Below are 21,071 nucleotides of genomic sequence, written 5' to 3'. Positions count from 1 at the left end.
AGAACAGTGCTTCTCAATTCCAGTCCTCAGCCCCACCCCTGCTCTGCATGTTTTAGATGAGCCTCTATTCCAGAACAGCTGATTCAAATGATTGCATGACCATCAAGAGCTGCAGATCCTGTTAATCACCCAGAGATACAATCCAGGTGTGGCAGAAGGGAAACACCTAAAACATGCAGGGCAGGGGGGCCTGAGGACCAGGGTGGAGAAACTGGACTAGAACAACATGTCAAAAACAATCTGGGCCAGTCAAACCAGTAGCTACCAGTCAGCAGAAATCATCCAAACCTATAGCAATCAAAGCCAAAGAATGAGTGAAAACCTGTAAGAACCAGCTAGAATTTTTACTGCTAGATGACTAAACTGGCAGAAACTGGTGAAAACCTGCAAGAACCAGTTGGAACCAGTTAAAGTTGTAACACCAGTCAGAACCAGCTATAACCCGTTTGAATCGGTCACAACCTGCAAGAACTAGTTAGAAACAGTAAAAAAGAACCAGCTGGAAGTGATTAAAACTGGCAAGAAATCATGAAAATCTTTGAGAACCAGTCAAAACCAATTATAACTGGTTGGAATTGGTCCAAACCTGTAAGAACTAGTTGAGAAAAGTAAATTAGATACTTAGCAACCCTGAACAGGAGCACTTAGTTTACATATTTTAGAACATTAGATTAGTTTTCTTTCCTCTTTTTTTCTTTCTTTTGGTTTGGTATTTTGTTTGTATTTCCTTTTAACTCATGTAAAGCACTTAGAATTGCCTCGTTGCTGAAAATGTGCTGTATAAATAAAATTACTTTATCTTACCTGAAGAAAATCCTGTAAGAACCAGCTACAAGCAGTTAAAACTGGAGAGAACAAGTGAAAATTTATGAGAACTACATAAAATACTAGCACCAGTCAAAACCAATTAGAACCAGTTCAAATTGGTTAAAACCAGTGAGAACCGGTGGACATCAGTCAAACTAATGAGACAGATATAGAACCGATAAGATTTGGCCCAAACCAGTGGGATCCATTGAGAACCGGTTAGAACTCTGCTAACAGGAAGTCTTCAGTCACACTGACAGAAATGGGACAAAGCAGATCAACTGAAACAAAGATGCTAACAGGCACCGAAAGACCTGGTGGCCATTTCCTTCCATCCTCACTGCTCCACATGCTAAACACACGCTAACAACAAATGGTGACTGCCAAACAACCAGTCAGAGAGACAGAAATCCAGAACCTAAAGCAAGAACCCGTCCTGTTCTGTTGTGTTAGCATAGCTTAGCACAGTCACTGGAAGCAGAGGGAAACTGCCAACATCAAAGACCAGGAACGTTTAGTCAGCAGGTGGCGCTGTGACAACATGGGGAACCTTCGTTGGGGATTCTTCTTGTTCATCATAGCAGCGGCCACGTTTATCTCTACAGACTGAAACAACATGTCAGGGGTTCTAATTGCCTCTGAAGAGTCGAAGGATGTAAAAATCTACTCAACTTTTATGGTTCCAGGAACTGGCCTTTAGAAACCAGAGAAGAGGAGGTACAGGTGTGGCTGAGTAAACAGAAAGGATTCAGGCTTCAGACATTTAGGATACAGAAGGCAAATCATGAACCTGGATGTTTCAAATGTGTTTTTTCTGTTGCTTCCACTTTCAGAATGTAAACTGGAACCTGGTGCACCTGGTGCACCTGGTGCTCCAGGTCCCTCAGGTGATCCACCTGATCTAACAGGTTCCCTCAGCTTCCACTGCAGCACCCAACGTCACTAACACGTCTGATCTTCCTGTGTGACTCTGATTGGAGGAACAACTAAGAGTTGACCTTTAACCTTACATAGTCACATGAGCATTAGGTCAAAATAATAAATTATATTTACAAAAGTTTCTCCATTAAGCAGAATGAACACAGCCAGACTTACGGACACAGAGAACCCAAAGCAGGAATCCACTGGTAACCCAATGGGAACCATCTGGTAACCCAATGGGAACCATCTGGTAACCCAGAGAGCATCTGTGGTTCAAAGCTTGAGAACAACAAGAGTATTTAGAAGATTTTAAATTTCAAAACACTTTCTGGAAAACAAGAGAGAGAGAGAGAGAGAGATGGAACCAGAACCAGTCCAAACAGAGTCGGTTCCATCTAAACGCTGGAAGCATCTTCAACCAGTCAGAGACTCCGTTCAGTCTGTGGAGAACTTCCAGAGATTAGACACCCCAAACCTGTCATCATCATCATCATCATCATCATCATCATCATCATCATCATCATCATCGTTCCTCCATCAGTTTCTTCTTCTGTCAGGAAACGGCCAAGGACTGAAACCTGCCAGCGGAAAACCAATCTCTGCTCTGATTGGTCAGTGCTCCTGCCAGTCAGCCGCTCCAATAGACTGGAGATTACATCATGTCTTACATCATCACTCTGATCATTAAAAAGCAAAATGAAACAAAGTTTTTATAAAATCACATCAAAAGTTGACATTTCCATCATTTCTAAAGATTTTCTCCAACTCATAAAACTCAGTTTTTAAATTAGCTTTCATCTCCAACATTAAATATTAAACAGTTCCACGTTTTATTTGTTGTTTTTTGGAATCGTTTCAGACGGAAGAAAACCCAGTAAATCAGAGATCTGCTGTAAACAAATAGAAATATATTCACACAGAGAACGGAAACCCTGCTGTACCCAACCTCACCAGCAGGGGGAGAAGATGCTGGATAATGTAGTTCACCTACAGGGTTCCGGTTCTGCAGACCCTCCTGCCGGTCCAGCGGGACGGATCGGTTCTGGTTCTCTGCTGTTTGTGTAGAACCTGGGCGGGATGTTGGACTGGACCTTCAGATCTTTGGATCCTCAGGAATGTGAGACAGAACCTGATGAGCAGAACTCTGGGCCCGGTTTGTGCTGTTTGGGTTGGTACTGCAGGAAGTTCTGTGAAGGTGTGAAAACTTTCTGGGATGAGACCAAACCGAACCGGTCTCACTGGCCTGACCTTCTGCAGGACTGTTTGTCGCCATGGAGACGGACCAACTGTGACCCAGTTCTCCCAGGATCCGATCCGATCCAGTCTGGATCAGGACCTTCAGCAGAAACTCATACAGAACATGAAGGAAGAGGAGCAGCATCCCCTGGAGAGGAAGATCCGGGTCGGATCCAGAGACTCTGGAGTGGACTGTTCTGTGTGCTTCATGGTTCCGGTTCTCCGGGTCGGGTCCAGAGAACCACAGAACTTCACTGGTTCATCTGGGAATGATTCTGATCCTGATGTGTTGCTTTTCTGGATTATGCTGCCCAGAAACAGAACCAGAACCGGTTCTGATCCGGTCCAGATCAGAACCGGTTCCTGTGGTTCTTCTGGTGATTTTGATCTGATTTTATTTCCTAGCATCAGATTCATGTTTCTGGATTGGCTGCTGGTTGGTTTGTGTTCAGGTTGTTCTGAAATGTTCTAGATGTGTTCTGGTTCAGAATTTCCCTTCATGTTTTTGTAAAAATGACGTCTTTGTTATTTATGGATTTATTTTGGATGAAATATGAATGATCTATTTCTGGGTTTGTTGTAGATCAGTTGTGGTTTGGTTCTGGGTAAATTACAGATTATTTCTATGGTTGACCTGGTCTGTTTGGGAACTTAGTTCTGGATTAACTCGGGTTTGGTTCTGGCTGTGTTTTTTCTTCAGTCCGACCAGGACAGGTTTTCCAGATTCAGTCTCATCTTCGTCTTCACTCGAGTGAAATCAGGTGTTCTCTTCTTCCGTCTCGCCGTCAAGCTCCTCCCCTTCCTCCTCCACGCTCTCCACGATTGGCAGATGGATGAGAGGCTCCTCCCCCCTGCCGGCCCTGGACAGGACGTCCATCCACCTGCGCTGTAGCTCCTCCCCCTCGGCGCTGAAGTAGAGAGTCAGGTGACTCTGGGAGATCTTGAAGGCGTGGCGTCGCTCCAGGCGGTCACATGACTCGGGCGGCGAGACCTCGAAGCCAATCAGAGGGACGCTGCGTTGCGCCTTCACATCCTGTGGAGAACAACCATACGCTTCATTATGCTGACTCTTTCCCAGGTGCATTGTGGGTATTTACCATCCACTTAGAAACAGCGTATGTCTCTGTTTCCGGACTTGTTGGATTAAAGAAGTCCAACCCTGTGCTGACTGTAGTACCCGCAGCCTCCTGTAGGGGCCCAGGTGGCGGCGGCTCACCTGCGGAGCGCCGTAGACGTAGAGCACCAGCGGCTCGTTCTCCGGGATGACGAACCACGCCTTCTGCCAGCCCCGCCCACCGCCCTTCTCCATGTGGTGAAGAAAACTACAAATCACACTGTTCTCTGCGGCCAGCGAGGCCTGTTTCTATGGTAACAAACAGAGGGGAGACGTCAGTCAGACCGAGCACGCGTTGGACTGTGGTGATGTCACAGTGATGTCACGCGTACCTCCAGGATGGAGCGCCTCCTCTGGCTGCTGCTGCTCATCGCCCCCGGCGACGGCGACGCCCCCACCAGCGTCACGTAGCAATCCACGCAGACGCGGTTGGTCCGGTTGTTGTCGTACGTCAAGCGAGCGCGAAACTCCGAGCATTTGCCACAAACCACCTGGAAGGCGGAGGACAGACGGTGAGAGAAGGAGGCCGAGACGGGGACGGCCGGACGGCGGCGGCCGGGCACGTACGTGTCCGCAGGCTTTGCAGTGGTGGCGTCTCTTGGTGATGGAGTTGAACGGCTCCTGGCACTTCATGCACAGAGTCACTTCCTTCTCCCGGATCGGAGTCGGCGCTCGTTTTCCCAACTCCACGCAACTCTGAGGCAAAGCAAAACGAGTCGTTAGTGTTTGTACGTCCCGCAGTACCACAGCGGAGCACCAGGGGCGCTGTTACCGGGGAGTGGGGCGGCGTGGACTCGTCGTCTCGCAGAGTACAGGTGAGGTGTCTGAAGCTCTCCATGGTCTGCTCATGGCGCTGGATGGTGGCCTGGATGGCCTGCACCAAACATGCAAGACTGCCTCAATAACCTTATAAAGGTTTACTTAAAAATGTAAAAGTTTATTGTAATAAAGTTCGAAGAGTTCATTTTTGTAACCTTATATAGGTTTATTTTGAAAACATAAATTGTTATTTTTGTAACATTGAAACATTGTGGCATTAAAATGCTTATTTTAATAGCAATCTAAAAGGTTATTCTTGTAACATTGCAAAAATTTATTTCAGTAACGTTAAATAAAAGTTTATTTTCTTAACATTTCCAGGTTCATTTTTAGGACATGAAAGTTTTTCATAATCTTGATTTAATATGCAAAAATATTCATTTTTATAGCGTTGTACAATGTTATTTTGGTAAAGTTTTCCTGATTGATTTTATTAACGTTGTAAATGTTTTTATGATGGCCTGGCCAAAACATGGACGATTACACGACTTCGTTCATGTTCAGTGTCTTCCAGCTTTATTTTTATGACGTCGTCCAACGTTATTCACAAACCAGAACTTTTTTATGCTTAATATGAAGAACTGAAGCCGAGCTGCTAACAGCTGCTCAGTGACTGATGGACTGGTTGGGTCCGTTTGGGACATTTTGAGGATTTGTTTCTCTCTGTTTTAACATTTAACATTTTATTACTAGAAAGAAAAAAAATCCAGAAACTTGTTTTGTTCCTGTAAGCTTTAGATTTCAGAACCGACTGATGTTTGTGACTGGACCGGCCACAACCAACAGAGCCTTTGGTGTTCAGGAAGAGCAGGAACACACCTGGATCCAGTCCTTTTTCTCTTCCTCCGTTCTGCAGAAACACAAACACACAGTGAGCCTCAGAGGAACCACTGCGGTTCTGAAGCGGTTCTACCTCCCAGGTCTGGGCGGGTCCACCTACCTGGCCTGCAGCTCCAGAGATCTCTGTTTTCCAGACACTAGGAAGGTTCTGCTGGGAACAGCGACGCTGCTTGTCTCCTTCAGCTATGGACACAAACACTTTGTTGGTTCAACCAGAACCAGAACCAGGGAGGTTCAAAGTGTGGTTCGGGGGCCATTAGTGTCTCACCTCCATGCCGTCCACGTCGATGCGAGCGCGGACGCTGTACTTCTGACCAATCAGGCGCAACTTGGGGACACAGTACAGCAGCCGGTCGTTGAACTGAGGAGAAACAAAGGAGCTGTTAGAACCTCAGCACTGGACCGGCTGGGGCTCCAACAGAACCAGCCCATACCAGGATCAGATATCGGTCTTGCGTGGTTCCATTCTTATTGGACAGCTTGAGGATGTGTCCCTCCTTGATGAGTTCGTTGGTCGGGTTGACGATGTCTTCCTCTCCGCCCAGAAGCTCATAAACCTTCAGCAGCTTCCTCATTCGCTCCTGAAAGACAGACAAGAACTGGAGAACCACCGGGTCCATCTGGGCTCACCAGAACCCTACAGAACCGACTGAACGTTAGACACCGGGACCCTGAATAAACGGTTTAACAGCATCAGAAGCTGCAGGGAGAACGGTTTCCTGTCTGACAGCAGGAGGACTTTGTTTCCCATCAGCCTCGTTGGCTGTCAGCTCCCAGGTTTTCTCACCGCCTCTGTCTCACCTCGGAGCTAAACGCAGCCTGAACATCACGGCTCCACCTGCAGCCAGGACCAAACGTCCTCCAGGCCTCACTGCCCGAGCTTCTGGGAGATCCAGAAAGCTTTTCATCCTGAACATCAGCGTTAAAATTCATCCTGGAAAAACAGACTTCACCTGCATAAAGATTTTATCTGCAACTTTCCTGAAGAAACCAGAATCCTTAAGATCCCTGATAACACAGCTCTGAGTCAAACCAACCAAACCCTTTGAGCAATCCGTTCCCCTCCTCGCCTATAAGGGAGAAAGACCACGAGCCATTTCTGCTGCTAGCGCTAGGCTAGCACGTTAGTTTTGGTTGTATTTACCCAGAATGCCCTGCACTGTAGTCCACTTTCTGCTTTTGGAGCGGTCTCCAGTCCACTTGGCATTCACATGCATTCAGACCAAACCAGAGTTCACCTAGACCGAGGTTTGAGGACCAGAGGTCACTTAGCATTCACACCTCACCAACCGAACCGACTAGACAAACTGACTGGGTTGGTGGGAACAGACCGTTAAAGCCTGGGATCACTAATCCGGGTTCTGACCTAGTTCCCCATGAGACATGAAGACATTTCAGGAAAAACTTCATCGCTTGTTGTTCCTCAGAGGCCAACGTGGCGATGGACTCTGCTCCCGACATGCAGGATATGATGGCTGGGCAGAGGAAGTCCCTAAGGTCCTCCTTCTTTCACAAAAGTCCAGAACCAGTCCAGGTCTGCAGTCCCCACACACCAAGCAGCCTGGGATGGTTCTCTAGCAAAAAGTCTTTTCATCCCTGAGTCTAACTTTGGGAGCCACAGAAGGCTGAGTCCCTATGATCACCTAATACCCGCCGACTGGTTCAGGAGCCCTAACGGGGTCTGTCTCCACCAGTAGGGTTTCTGGTTGCACAGTTCCCAGAAATTGCTTGAATCTGAACATGTCCTGTTCTGATTCCAGGCTCATTCCCAGTTCTCAGTCTGACAGGAAGTTCTGGTTCTCACCCATCCGGTCTTACCATCTTCCTAATGGCGGCATTGGAGTGTTCTGCGGCCGTGGCGATCAGCTCCAGAGACTCTGCAGAGACACACAGACAAACACATGAGACCTTCAAGGACATCCGGTGTGTTTGGCTTCCTGTTGTGGTTCCATTGGGTGTTTGGTGTCGTACTCTGGGCGTCCCGGTGGTCCGGGGCGTCCTCCGGGAGGCGGTTCAGGTAATCCTTGAGCAGCAGCTCGTAGCGGGGTATCCTCTGCACCGGCTCCAGCATGTGGTGCTGCAGCGTCAGGTTCCCGCAGCGCTCCTCTCTCTGCCAGACACCGGCATGAGGCAGAACCGGTACCAGGACCGGGACCAGGATTGGAGCCGGAACCTACCTGGATCTCCTGGACAATGGCCTTGAACGGAGCGGACCTCTCCATCCAGATGTTCACCAGCTCCATGGCTCGGTCAAAATTCTTCACATATTCTCCGTACATCTTAAGGAAGGGAGCCAGCTTCTGCAGGATGTCACCGATCCGTGGGTTGGAGTCCCTGCAGGCGGAACCAGAACCAGTGCAGAACCTCAGTGCTCCATTCACTTCTATGCAGATGATACAATTCTTACATTCATCCCATCCTCAGTAGGAGCAGCAATGCTTCAGTAACATCCTGAAATCTTTGAAATTTCTGTTGAATTCCAAAAACCAAAGAAATGTGGATTGGTAAAAAAAAGTCATTCATAATCACTGTCTGTATTTCTAATGTGAGCAAATCCTGTTCTGCTAATGTCAAAAAAGATAATTTTGTTATTACAATGTTCCCATTAAATAAGAAATTAAATTAAAATCACTCGTAAATAAGTTTATGTGATAAATCATAAAAAATCCTGGCAGTAATTGACGTAAACATTAGATTTATTCATAACTCGGAGTCAGCGCTCATCATCTGTCAGCCAATCAGAGGAGACGGCAGCGTCTGATTCAGACGTTGCAGCGACAAGCCCCGCCTACTCGGCTACATCTGGAGTCAGCCATTTTCCAGGACAGTTATGGATTCAACACGTTGGGACGACTCAAAACTTTTAATAACGAAGACGCAGAGAGACGCTGGAGGAGCCAGAGAAAACAACCCATCATCCTCAGACCACTGCCTGTCGTCTTCTTCAGCGTTTCTGCCAGTAGCAACATCTGGCTGCTGATCACGTGACTCATGATGTGAATAAAATGTTTCCATTGCAGTTTTGTGAAATGCATCAATGTCAACTTGGTTGAAAACACACCTTAACCCAGCTCTAAAATATTTGATTAAAATTGCCATATTTCCATAAAGCAAATTTGTTTTTACAATTTCAATGTGTCCAATTTTATGCAAAATGGAAACGCAGCCAGTGATGCTAATGTTGTTTTTCACTATAAAGCTCAATCTTCGCTTCCCACCCAGTCGCTAAGGTAATTGATAATTTGTTTTGAATGGCTGACCTGGCTGAATGAAGGTTAAATGAAGGTCAAACACGCTCACCACTCCTCCATCCGTTTCTGCAGCGCCGGCAGCAGGAACTGCTGGTGGAAGCAGTAGATGGAGCAAATGTTGGAGAAGATTCCCTGAACCACGTCACAGGGGAACGAGGAGCGACAGCGCGCCTCCTCCAGCAGGTGGGCGCAGAACACCTGCAGGACAGGCAGCCAATCAGAGCCTTTGGGCGGGGCCTCCTCGCTGGGGGCGGAGCCTTCTGGCCTGCTGTTGAACGCAGTACTCACCTGGTCCAGCAGGTGGAGCTTGGACACGTAGGCGGTCTCGGTGAGGAGAAGCTCGTTGGCGATGTTGAAGACCCGCTGATGGACGGACAGCTGGACACAAACAGAACCAGTGAGACCGTTTGTGGTTCTGATCCGTCTCAGGAGTTGCAGAACCAGGACCGGTGTCACACAACCAGGGAATTCTGATCAGGTTGTGGTTGTCAATCACCCTCTCCATGGCGATGCTCATCCCCCCTTGCTCCCTGCTGCGTTTTTGAGCCTAGCCTGCTACGAATCCTGGCCCAGTTAGCATAGCCACCAATGACGGCTGATGAACGCTTTTCCTGCTGTTTCTCTGCCATTAGAACATCGAGCAGCGAGTACATGAGGATGACTGAAAACATTAAGACCCGCCTCCTGGATCTGATTGGTTGGTTTGCAGCTCATTGAGGTGGAGATTGATCACATCATGCTGACAGTTTGAAGAAACAGTTACAGACTGCAGCTTTAAACCTGAACGTGTTTTTCACATCAGCCTCGCCGCTGCAACGTCTGAACAACCTGCTCTCTGATTGGTCGGTTTGTGTCTCACCTCCACGGATTCCTGCCGGTCCGGTTTGGGCGGGGCCAAAACCAGAGTTAGCTCCGCCTCCTCCTCCAGGTCACTGTCGCCCTCCTCAGCGAAATCCCTCTTCCTCCTCGCCCCCATCCGGGCCTCCTCTGCCTCTCCCACCTCCCCGGCGGTGGATGAGGAGCTGGAGAGGCGGGGCAAGAGGGCGGGGCTGCAGGGATAGGCCACGCCCCCATCATCCACACCAGTGAAGCAGAGCTCCTCGCTGTGCGACGGCGAGCTGATGCTGTCGATGCCGCTGTCCCGATTGGCCAACTTCCCGTCCGTCTGCGAGGAGGGGAGGGATAGGCGCTCAGAGGGCAGCTCTGATTGGTCCGGAGGCAGCGGGGGCTGCTGCTCCTCTGTTTCCACGGTAACCACCTCGTCCTCCAACGGTTTGTCTGAGGCGCTGTAGCCTGACTCCAAGGACAGACGTTTGTGATGGACGTCGTCCTGACAGGCCGCCGCTAGCTCTTCATCCTCATCATTATCATCATCATCTTCATCACATAGCTCAGCCCCTTGTGTGATGTCATCCTGCTCTGTGAGGTCACTGGGTGGCTCCGCCCCCCCGAGTTGGGGGGGGGCAGGCGAGGCAGAGGATGGAGGTGATGAAGATTGAGGGGAGGGGGGGTCTAGTGGGCGGGGACACAGCGCCCCCCCGGTGATGTCCGGCACCACGATGATCTGCTCGCTGCAACACAAACAACCAATCAGCAACCAGAAGAAGTAATGACACCACTCCCCCTCTGACCAATCACAACTCACCGCTCAAACTTCTCGATGAGCGACAGGACGCAGGTGGGGGAGGCGGTGCCGTCGGCCTGGTTGGGGGGTGTCCAGGCCCCCCGGGGGTCAGCAGGGAGGGGCCTGCAGGGGGGTGGCGGTGGGAGGGACTTCTCTGGGACTCGGAGGCGTGGCCTCATCGCTCCAGCTTGCTGCTGCAGGTGGGGGGGTTTTGGGGGGACTAGAGGAAGTGGGCGGAGCCACAGATTGGGTTTATGTGAAATGAATGAAAAGTCTACAGTCAATTTGACCTTTAAAAGTGTTTTACACAAGAGTCACACACATTTAATCATCTAAACACGGACATGCAGGTCGGCAGGCAGCTGGCACAGGAGGAACCTGGAATCAAACCTGCAACTTCCCAATTACAAGACAACTAATCTAGACAACAGCGACTGCACTGCTAAAGTTGCAGCTTACCCTGAGGTTTGGGCCCCAGTAGCGGCGGGCGGGTCCGGTTTGGGGCCGTTACCGTGGTTACGGGCAGCTCTGGTGGCCCGGTGTCATTCACGGACCCACCGCTCTCCGTTTGCTCTGCCCCTTCCTCTGATCCCGGGTTCGAGTCGGGCTGCAGGGGAGCGTCAGCGTCCAGCGCCCCCTGGTGGCCACATGGAGAGCAGGACGACTCCAGAGAGAGGCTCTTAGCCAGCAGGGTGGGGCTGGTGGAGGAGGTGGGGCCTGGGGAGCAGGACACATGTCAGGGAGCCCATATCCACCGTCTTTCGAAATAAGAGCCAAATAAACAAACAAAAAAAAAAAAAAAAATTTTTTTTGCAAGAGCGGTGACATAAATGTCCATCCATCCCTGGATGGATCATCATCATAAATGTGACATAAATGTGTTAATTTCAATCCATTAATTCACCAGTTTTAACACAATTCATTCCCTATCTGGAACCTTCGAACTTGTTTGTTTCTGGTATGGCAGTAAATGTGATGCACAGCTACGTCGCTAACAGCGGCGATGGAAGCAGCTTCTCTGGTCCCACTGTCGCTTCATTTCTGCCCCTAAACGATGTGACTGGAAAACACTTTTGTTCTCCTCTCCCTGTCTGTTGCATGGCGCCTATTGCTCTACACCCAATAAAATGTCTCTTTATTCTTATTTATCAATTTTTCTTCCGTCACCGTTGATGCGGCTCGTACCGCTGCGTGCAACCCCACAAATGTGGCATCAAAATGTGCGGCTCGATGCCGTGAGGGGAGCTATTACTTCTGGTGGGATTCGGAGTTACCATGGCAACTTAATTTGCGAAAAACGATTCCCAAAAACCCCATTCAAGTCAATGGAGCGAGGCGACGGAAAATCCGGAAAAAAAAAAACTATTTTTGATGAATTTCTGTGTCGTCATGATTTGACGTAGAAATTCCATTGAAATTTCAGTTTGTAGACACGTCCATGATCTCTTCTAAAGTAAAGACGGTACGTCGATACGAATTACGGTTTCTCCACATTTTGTCTCCAAACGACCCAAAGTTTTCGATTTTTCGAAAAGTTAGAGTGTGAGGGCCGCTCCGCTAGAGTGGGAGAGAGAGGATTTCTGACCCCAAAATAATTTCTAACTCGCCCTCACGCCCACAAATATCACCCGATTGGCCTCAAAGTCGGTCTAGTAGCACGTTAGCTTAGGTTGTATTGAAGCTTATTTAGTCTATAAAGTGCGATTAATGGATTACAGACCCTGAAATGAACTCTGTTGAACCTTTTTATCGGGTTCCTCCACTGACAGAATCACGTCAGCAGCTGATTAGTTGAATCCTGCAGCAGATCCTCAGCCTTGTTTTTGGATCATTTGGTTCTGCAGGTTCTGGTCCAGATCAAAACCCGCTCCTCATCTTCATCACCTCTCAGCTACGACACTATACCAGGACGCTCTCACTGTCCTGAAGGGGGCAATAAAGAGCTTTATGGTTCAGATTGATGGTGGTGCTTGGCCTCTGGTCCAAAAGGGTCCAAAGTTCAGAAAATTATCTCCATTATTTCCAGAACCGTTCTAATTTTCAGGAACAATCTGGAAATAGATTAAAAGCAGCCAACAGAATCTTCTGGGAAAAAAGTGACAAAACTGACTGAGACCTGTTATACAGCGGTTCTAAAGGTTCTTCTGGTTGCCAGTAGAACAGGAGGTTGGGACCCGGTACCAGTCCAACTGGTTCAGCCAGGTACTGTAACTGCAGCTAAAAGAAATTCATGAGGTAAAAATGTGTCCAGTCATTGAGAGAGCAGCAACATCTCAGCCGCTTCCTGCAGCTTAAATACCAGCAGAGTGGCCAGACAGGAAGTGTGTGTGTGTGTGTGTGTGTGTGTGTGTGTGTGTGTGTGTGTGTGTGTGTGTGTGTGTGTGAGAACTTGTTAGGAGGTCATGGGAAAGCCTGAGTGGGCTGATGTGGACCAGATGTTCTGCTGATGGAAAACTGCTGGCCAAACTACATTACCCACAATCCTCCAATACCACTTCCTGTTGGTCGGAATGAGGCTGAGTTCTCCTTAGATCAGTGTTTCCCAGCCCTGGTCCTCAAGGCTCACTGCCCTGCATGTTTCAGGTATTTCCTTGCTTCAGTCCAGCTGATTTCAGTTGATGACTGATTAACAGGCGTTTGTTGAACTGCAATCAGCTGAACCAGGCACATTACAGCAGGGAAACGTAGAAAACATGTAGGACAGTGAGCCTTGAGGACCAGGGTTGGGAAACACTGCCTTAGATTACTGGGAGGTTCTGATGGTTCTGATTCACTGAAGACGTTTTAGATTGTTCTGAATCAAAACAGACGTTATTCCGGTTTTTAATCTTTCTAATTCAGAATGTTCACGCGTTTATTGATCATGTTCTCACCAACTCCAGCATGTTCTGGAGACAGACTGAATCAAGATGGCGCCAGCCACCTGGTGTTTGATTGGCTTTGTGTTCTCATGGTCTAACTCGACTCATTTACTGTCGCCACACCTTTACTTGGTTCTGGATCCAGTTTTATTAGTCTGCCGCTATTTTCAGCCCTCACTTGTCACCAAGGTAACAGTGGGTGTTCTGGTCCAGATAACCGTTTCAGGACTTGCTCCTGACAGGAAAGACGTCCATCTTTGTTCAGCTTGTTAGTCAGGACATTGGTGCAGTACGCCTGTGGGGGCGCTGCACCAAGGACCACTGAAGGAAACGACACAAAAACTTCTGAAGACGCTGAGAGCAACTTCCTTCTTCACCAGATAGAAACAAGATGGAGGCGTCAGATTTTAGAGGTTGGACGATTTCTCTTTAGTCTTTGGCTAAGACCAGGAGCCATTTCTGCTGCTAGCCTTATGCTAGCATGTTAGTTTTGGTTGTATTTACCCAGAATGCCCTGCTCTGTAGTCCACTTCCTGTTTTTGGAGCAGTGTCCGGTCCGCTTGGCGTTCACATTCAGACCAAACCAGAGTTCACTTCAACCGAACCCAGATTGAAGTTTGGAGGACCAGAGGTCAGAGGTCAATGAGCATTCACACCATCCTGCAGGTTCCCTAAACCAACCGAACCGGACTTTGTAGGCAGGACTGCTGGGAATACAGGCATCAACTATAATCCAGTTTCTAAGTGACCTTTTATATCAAAAGGTTTTGAGTCGGTTGTTTTGAATCATCTCCAGATTTCTTCCAGACCTTTATGGATTGTTCCAGTCTGGCTGAAAGAACTAAAACAGCTCTTAGTTTTAACATTCCTGAATCTGTGTTCAGCCTTTCAGATGGTAGATCATCACATCCTGTCAGCTTCCAGTCGTGTTCCTCCTCTCCTGTATCAGTCCTGGGGTTCCCCAGGGCTCCACCTCCGGTCCGCTGTTGATCCCCGTAGACATGCTGTGGTCAGGAAACACAAACTACCCTCTACTGAGCAGTTCCCTTAGAACAGTTAGCAGGTTGGCACCTCAGGGCTGTCCAGAACCTTTGGTGTTTTCAGTGTTTGGAACCAAACCAAGTTCTTTGTCACAGGTTCTGGTCCAAAAAACTACAGAGAGAACCGACCAATCAGAACCAGAGCTGACCAATCAGGAACTAAACCAGCAAATCAGGAGCAGAAACAACAGGAACCTCAATCTAATTCAATTACAGAAAAATCTCAGGAATTTCACATGTGAAAACCATGAAAAACATTTCACACCAATGTTCACATGTGAATGATGTGAATCACACGAAGAAGTGCATCTCTCTCTGTGTGCATTTGGAACGTGGTAAAAGCTCATGTTTTCACATGGACTTCACATTTATCATGTGATTTATGTGAAAATATATAAATCTATAAAATGAACATGTGAATCTCTGGGTCCAGATGTGTTCATGGCCTCTTTCATGTGAATCGCATCCTTCATGTTTGTGTGTAACATGTGGAGTTTTAAAAATAATTTTCACATGTGAATTTCCTGTCCATTCAGAACCTTTTGCCCTCTGATTCCCGGACCGCCCGGTTCTGTTCCTGCTGAATGGACTGGTTCTGCTCAGTAGAACCTGCAGAACCTCGCAGGTTCTACTGATGTACCACACCTGATTCTGGTTCCGGTAACACTGAAATGAATTTTCACATTTTCAGAACCACCAGGCCGTTACTGGACCGGATCCAGGCTCGGTTCTGTTGCGAGGCCCAATCAGGAGGGTCTCTCTCTCCCTCTGCTGGTTTTGATGCACGCGCACACATCGCTGTCATACACGCGCGTGTTCACACGATCGATGGGCCGCGCTCGGCAGGGCTCGGCCCGGTTCGGATCCAAACAGACAGCAGCTCATCGATCACCGGTCGGATCGATCCCACCCATCAGCAGCGGGGTCACGTGACTGCGGCGGGGCGCTTTCAGGTCGGTGTCACATCTGGCGCGCGCGGCCGCCAGTAGCCCACTTCCACTGCGGGATGTCGGTCAGTGTGTGCGCGTGCGCGGCAGCGGGATTATTCCACACACAGACAGGAAAATAGGACGCGAGCACGCTGCAGCTGGGCGTGCACGCGCAGGTGTGTGTGTGTGTGTGTGTGTGTGTGTGTCCGCGCGCGCGGTGCGGATGCGGCGGACTCACCTCTGCTCACGCTGCTTCGGTCCATGTACATCGCGCAGCAGAAAACGAATCCGGTCATTAAAGAGACGTCGGTGCGCGGGGAGAGCGGCTCCCCCGGTCCACAGCAGAACAAACACACACACACACACACACACGGCCCGGTTCGGGCGGTCCGGACCCGCGAGCTGCCGTTCAGGACGGATCAGGCGGTGGATCCGCGCGGCTCGGTTCTGCCCGGTGCGCGTGCGGCGGCGGCGCAGAGGGAGGGGGCGGGGACGCTCTCCCTCTCTTTCTCGCTCCCTCTTTGGTTTCCATGACAACAAATTAAAAGGAAAGGTGACAGGTGATCACGTGGCCCCGAGCTGTCAACAGAACCATTTCTATCAAATATCAGCAACCAGAACCGCTGACGGTTCGGTTCTGGTTCCAAGTTTATCCTCCAAGGCTCGGTTCTGCAGTGAGCAGTCCGTCATCTGCAGTAAACCGAGCCAGAACCTCTGACACAACCGGAAGGGGGCGCACTAGACCCATCCCTTCATTTCATTTACAGCTGGTCCAACGTCAGAGCCTCCGCTGACCTTTGACCTCCACCAGTCTGACCCAGAACAGAATGTTAAATATTTGGCTTTGAAACTGCAACATTTATAACTGAATAACTTGGTGAAAATAGGACTTTGAAAAATGAAGCCCCATTTTTTCCTCTTCTGCCAGATTAAATAATCCAAATGCTGCTAGTTTCTTTTAAAGGTGCCCTGTAACAGCCGCCTTCAGGAATGTAGATATAATAAACCAGAACCATCAGAAATGTTTCTGTGAGAAGGTCAGAGTCCAGATGACCTCAGAGGTTCTGGTTCCCAAACAGATTTTCCTTCAGCTGCTGGGAGAAATCTTGGAGTGAAAAGCAGAAATGAAAGACATGAACAGAAGGAACCATGAGAAACCCAGATCGATCAGATCCAGCTGAGGATGACCCGGTTCTGGTCCCAGACTGGAAGCCAGGTCTGGATCATGGTGCTGGATTGGTCCCAGAGGAACAGCTGGAGCCGATTGTTCTGATCAGGAATGATCCGGAGTGTCAGGATGGAGCTCGGAACGTTTTTACATCCCGCTGTCCTTCTGTAGGTTTGATGATGTCACCATGGAGACGCCGATCCAATCACCATGGAGATACTGGTCCAACTTTCAGCTCAGACCAGCATCCATCCAACAGGAGGAACTTCCTCTGATCCGCCAGCAGAACCAGAACCACGAAGGCTGACGATGACCGATGACTTAATTCATTCAAAACAAAATATGACAGAAAAACTGAAACCTTCAAACCTCCGTTGTTTCTCGTTTTCAAGATTTGAAGCAGAGCAGATGCTCCAGACCCAGCAGACCTTCTCTTATCCTCATCAGCTTCATGCTGGTTCAACATTTCTGTCCTGGTGGTTTTTCAGGGTAGTTTAAGGCTGAAGAACCTCCAAACTTTATTTGACTTTTTTACTTCAAAAACCACTAAATATTGATTTTAGTTGGTTGTTTTAATGTTTCACATTAAACATTTTGAATGGACAGGAAGTTGTTCGGCATTCCTCAGGCTTCAGGTTCTGCTAACAGTTCGAACCAGAACTAGAACCATCGGAGTCCAGCTGCTCAAACACTGAAGTGCAGCATCAGCTCCAGTCTGTCTGAGGTCAGAGGTCATGAAAGCTTCAGCCAATGAGAGTTCTTTCCCTGGATCCATATGTTCTCCGTAAAGAGAAAAAAAAAAAACCACAAACTCAGCAAAACACTCGATCCAGAGCCAAGAACTACAGCCGGAAAACCAGGAGTTCAGTCAGGAGTCAGAGGATCCGGAGCGCACACACACACTCTCACACACACACACACACACACACACACACACACACACACACACACACACACACACACTCACACACATGTTTGTGTTGCTATCTTTGTGGGGAATTTCCATTGACTTCCATTCATTCCTACAGCCTAAACCTGACCTTTACCCTTTTCCTAACCCTAACCAACCAAAACTCAATTCATACCTTAGCCCTAAATCTGACCCCTGACCCATAAACAGCGTTTCCCCTTGTGGGGCCCAGGCTTTGGTCCCACAAGGAGCAGTGGGTCCCCACAGCGTAGTATGTGTCACAAACGTGGTCCCCACAAGGTATTACAAGTAAACACACACACACACCCTCACTCATTCCTGTCCTCTATTTATAACCTGAAGCCCTTCATTCATATCTGACTGTGTGTGTGTGTGTGTGTGTGTGTGTGTGTGTGTGTAGGTGTGTGTGTGAGAGAAACATGGTCATGTGACTAATCGAGGTAGAGGCATCATGTGACCTACAGCTAACAAGTTCCAATTAGATTCACCATAATGTGATGAAGAACGACCTGCAGACCCACTGGACACCAGAACCAGAACCAGGTTGGTCCAGATACTGAATGAATGAATGAATCCATCCATCCATCCATCCATCCATCCATCCATCCATCCATCCATCCATCCAACATCCATCCATCATCCATCCATCCATCCATCCAACATCCATCCATCATCCATCCATCCATCCATCCATCCATCCATCCATCCATCCATCCATCAGCAGGAAGTTCCTGAGGCTCCGCCTCCTTTCTGGACACAGAGTCGGCAGTGACTCACCTGTCCTGCCGGGGGCGCTGTGGAGATGGTAGGAGAACCTCATGGTGCTGAACTGGGTGGAGAAGGAAGTGGGGGTCAGCCTGTGAGGTCGGTTCAGCTGCATGCCAAGGTCAAAGGTCACTGAGTCTCAGATCATCTTCTGGGTCTCAGAAAGGTTCTGGTTCTCTACAGCAGGAACCGGGCTCACTCCGGGCCCCATTCAGACCCAAAGTCCAGCTTCAGGTGGTTCTGGTTTCCTGGTTCTGGTTTTGGCTGGTTCTGGTCTCTCTCTCCTCCATCTCTCTGTCTTTCTGTCACTCTTTCAGGAAGTTCACTGCTCCCACCATGCTGGCCTCCATCTCAGTCGCCATGGAAACGGTCTGGTAAGAACAGTACTCAGATCAGCTGACTGGACCCGGTTCCTCCCCCCCGAACCGACCCTGCTGCTTGGATCAGAGGACACCTGGAGGAGTTTTGCCGCCTTCTTTGACCCAGTTCTGCTCCGCCAGGAGGTCCGACTGGGTTCTGGTTCTGGTTCTGCTTCTGGTTCCGGTTCTGCTCCTCCTCCAACCCTCCAGCTCCTCTGAAAGTTGTGGGTTTCCTCCAGACAGCAGCTGGGTCGTCTCTGCGCAGCTCCAGACTGCGACCCAAACAGCCGAGCCGGACCAGAACTCCTCCTCCTCCCAGACATCTGATCCGGATCCCCTCCTCCCTCCGTCTGGTTCTCATTTTCTCTGCTTTTGGTTTTTTCCAGGCTGGAATCTGGAGCAAAAGGAAAACTGGAGAGCAGAACTCCAGCAGAACTTTTTCCATGGCGGTCCGGACAGATCCAGGTCTTTGGAGATTCTTTTATGAGGCAGAACTTCAGATAATCTGACCTTTAACCTCTTGCTGTTTGCGACATACAGAACAGTTTATAGTTTTCTGTTTGGTGAAGTTGGTTCAGGTTGGATTAGAAAAATGCTGAGGAGGAAAAACACTAAAAACCTCTGAAGGAATGTTGCTCAGAAAGCAGCAGAATGTGGCAAAAATTGTCCTAAAAATAAACATTTAACACGATTAGAACGGATCAAACTAAACCCAAAGCTGGTTCTGGATCGTCTCCCAGTGTCAGTGGTTCTGGGAGAGAGTCATCATGAGGTGTTGATCGCCCAATCAAAGGTCAACTTGATCAGAAGCAAAGATGTCCGACAATCCTGGAGATGAAACCTCTCCAGCCTGAATCCGCTTCCAAGGTTTCCAACATCCCATAATAAACTGGTTCACATCCACCATTTTACATATTAATATTCTAAACTAACTTTGCTAACTAGCTTTGTTTTTAATTTCTAAAAGAACAAAAAGGTGAATAATATCTGAGAACTTAATTATTTTAATAGTCTTCATTTGTAGTTCGAAACATTTTTGAGTATTTTCATCTTTTGTCTGACTGACGCAGATATTCTCTTTAGACCCTGGATCTCACAAGAGCAAATATGCTAATTAGGCGATGACATCATCGTTTTATCTTTTGGACAGCCAATAGCTGCTGTCCTTGCTCAGGAGTTTAACAGAAGAGCTTTTAGGCTGTAAAACCCAAAGTAACTTAGACTTGCTCTGTCAGTTTGACTGCTGTGTTTCTTCAAATATTGACTTATTTCAAAACTAGATATTTTGACTGGAAGACCGTCACTCTGCACAGTGGCGCAGTTGGTAGCACTGTTGCCCCTGGGTTCGATTCCCGGCCCGGGGAGTTTGCATGTTCTCCTTGTGCATCAGTGGCGCAAAAAGTGGGCATGCAGTGCATAGGGGCGCTGCACCAGAGGGGGCGCCAAAACCCCGTCTGGAGGAGGCGGGGCGCCCTTATGCTCCTCCACCTCGTTCCCATAACGGGGTAAATGTAGCAAGTTTTACCTTTCACGTACCTTCGTGTCAAGGGGGGCGGGGGAGGGGGGTCGCATCCACCTGAATGGATGCGATAAATCGCGACCATTCGACCCTGCTGTGCATGGTGGGTTCTCCAAACACATGACTGTCAGGTTAATTGGTTTCTCTAAATCCTCCCAGGTGTGTGGTTTGTGGTGTGTGTGTGTGTGCATGGTTGTTTGTCCTGTTTGTCTCTGCGACAGACTGGTGACCTGTCCAGGTGACCTGTCCAGGTGACCCCGCCTCTCACCAGGAACGTTAGCAGGAGAGGCAGCAGCTCCTCCTGACCCCACTAAGGGACAAAGGTGTTAGAAAATGGATGAATGAATCATCTCCCTCAAGCAGTTTTTATAAATTGATCTCATGAAAAAAATGTGAAAAAGGTTAATAAATATGAATTCATATTAGTGATATAAGTTTAAAACCCATGTAAATCCAGTTAGAAAACTGATGAAAAGTTATTTCTCATGTTTGTGCCATTGTATTCAAGGAAATTGAGATCTGAACATCAGCAATCAGCTGGTAAGCCTGTTGTGGGATCTGTTGGTAGGACCCTTATTCTCCACTAGGGGGCGTTCACCTCTGGAGAAGATCAGGAAACCTCTGTGGTTATTCCCTATTCTACAGGGTGTGTTGTATAAAATAACTGTCTCCAGCTCAGAGGGAACAACCAACCTTAACATTCTCATCTTTAGTGACATAACCTGAACCTTCAGAGCCACATAAAGACAGTCACAAAGTCGGCCTTCTGTGACCTGAAGAATCTCCAGGATCAGAGGACTGATGTCTCAGATCAGAGAAACTCATCCAGGCGTTTATCTTCAGTCTCATTGTTTCCTGCAGCAGCGTCTTCACAGGTCTGTCCACCA

The 21,071-nt window shown here is 48.5% G+C and overlaps 1 protein-coding gene and 1 long non-coding RNA gene across 3 annotated transcripts; both read right to left on the bottom strand.

Moving 5' to 3' along the window:
- Positions 1–231: 231 nt before the first annotated feature.
- LOC106936402 (uncharacterized) lies at positions 232–690 on the bottom strand. Its single transcript, XR_001422127.1, has 2 exons — positions 385–690; positions 232–322 (listed from the first exon to the last, which is right to left on the bottom strand). It is a non-coding gene; the product is annotated as an uncharacterized LOC106936402 (long non-coding RNA).
- A 1,823-nt stretch (positions 691–2,513) lies between these two features.
- Positions 2,514–19,613, bottom strand: fgd1 (FYVE, RhoGEF and PH domain containing 1). 2 transcript variants are annotated; one of them, XM_015017368.1, is made up of 18 exons: positions 18,319–19,613; positions 11,072–11,329; positions 10,634–10,832; positions 9,848–10,559; positions 9,277–9,366; positions 9,038–9,186; positions 7,915–8,071; positions 7,709–7,847; positions 7,556–7,614; positions 6,172–6,318; positions 6,006–6,098; positions 5,838–5,920; positions 5,717–5,747; positions 4,851–4,952; positions 4,646–4,774; positions 4,411–4,569; positions 4,181–4,327; positions 2,514–3,997 (listed from the first exon to the last, which is right to left on the bottom strand). In XM_015017368.1, exons 1-18 carry the CDS (start codon positions 18,419–18,421, stop codon positions 3,722–3,724), a joined length of 3,033 nt encoding a protein of 1,010 aa, XP_014872854.1. In that variant the 5' UTR covers positions 18,422–19,613; the 3' UTR covers positions 2,514–3,721. The 2 variants fall into 2 exon arrangements, with proteins under 2 accessions (XP_014872854.1, XP_014872855.1); XM_015017369.1 differs by lacking the exon at positions 18,319–19,613 and adding an exon at positions 15,681–16,345.
- Positions 19,614–21,071: the final 1,458 nt, after the last annotated feature.

This window comes from Poecilia latipinna, unplaced genomic scaffold, assembly GCF_001443285.1.
Source record: "Poecilia latipinna isolate Pla-1442-1.1 unplaced genomic scaffold, P_latipinna-1.0 Scaffold2134, whole genome shotgun sequence".
NCBI classification, from domain to species: Eukaryota; Metazoa; Chordata; class Actinopteri; order Cyprinodontiformes; family Poeciliidae; genus Poecilia; species Poecilia latipinna.
Note: the sequence above shows the minus strand (reverse complement) of the source record. Positions and strands in the feature narration are given on the sequence as shown.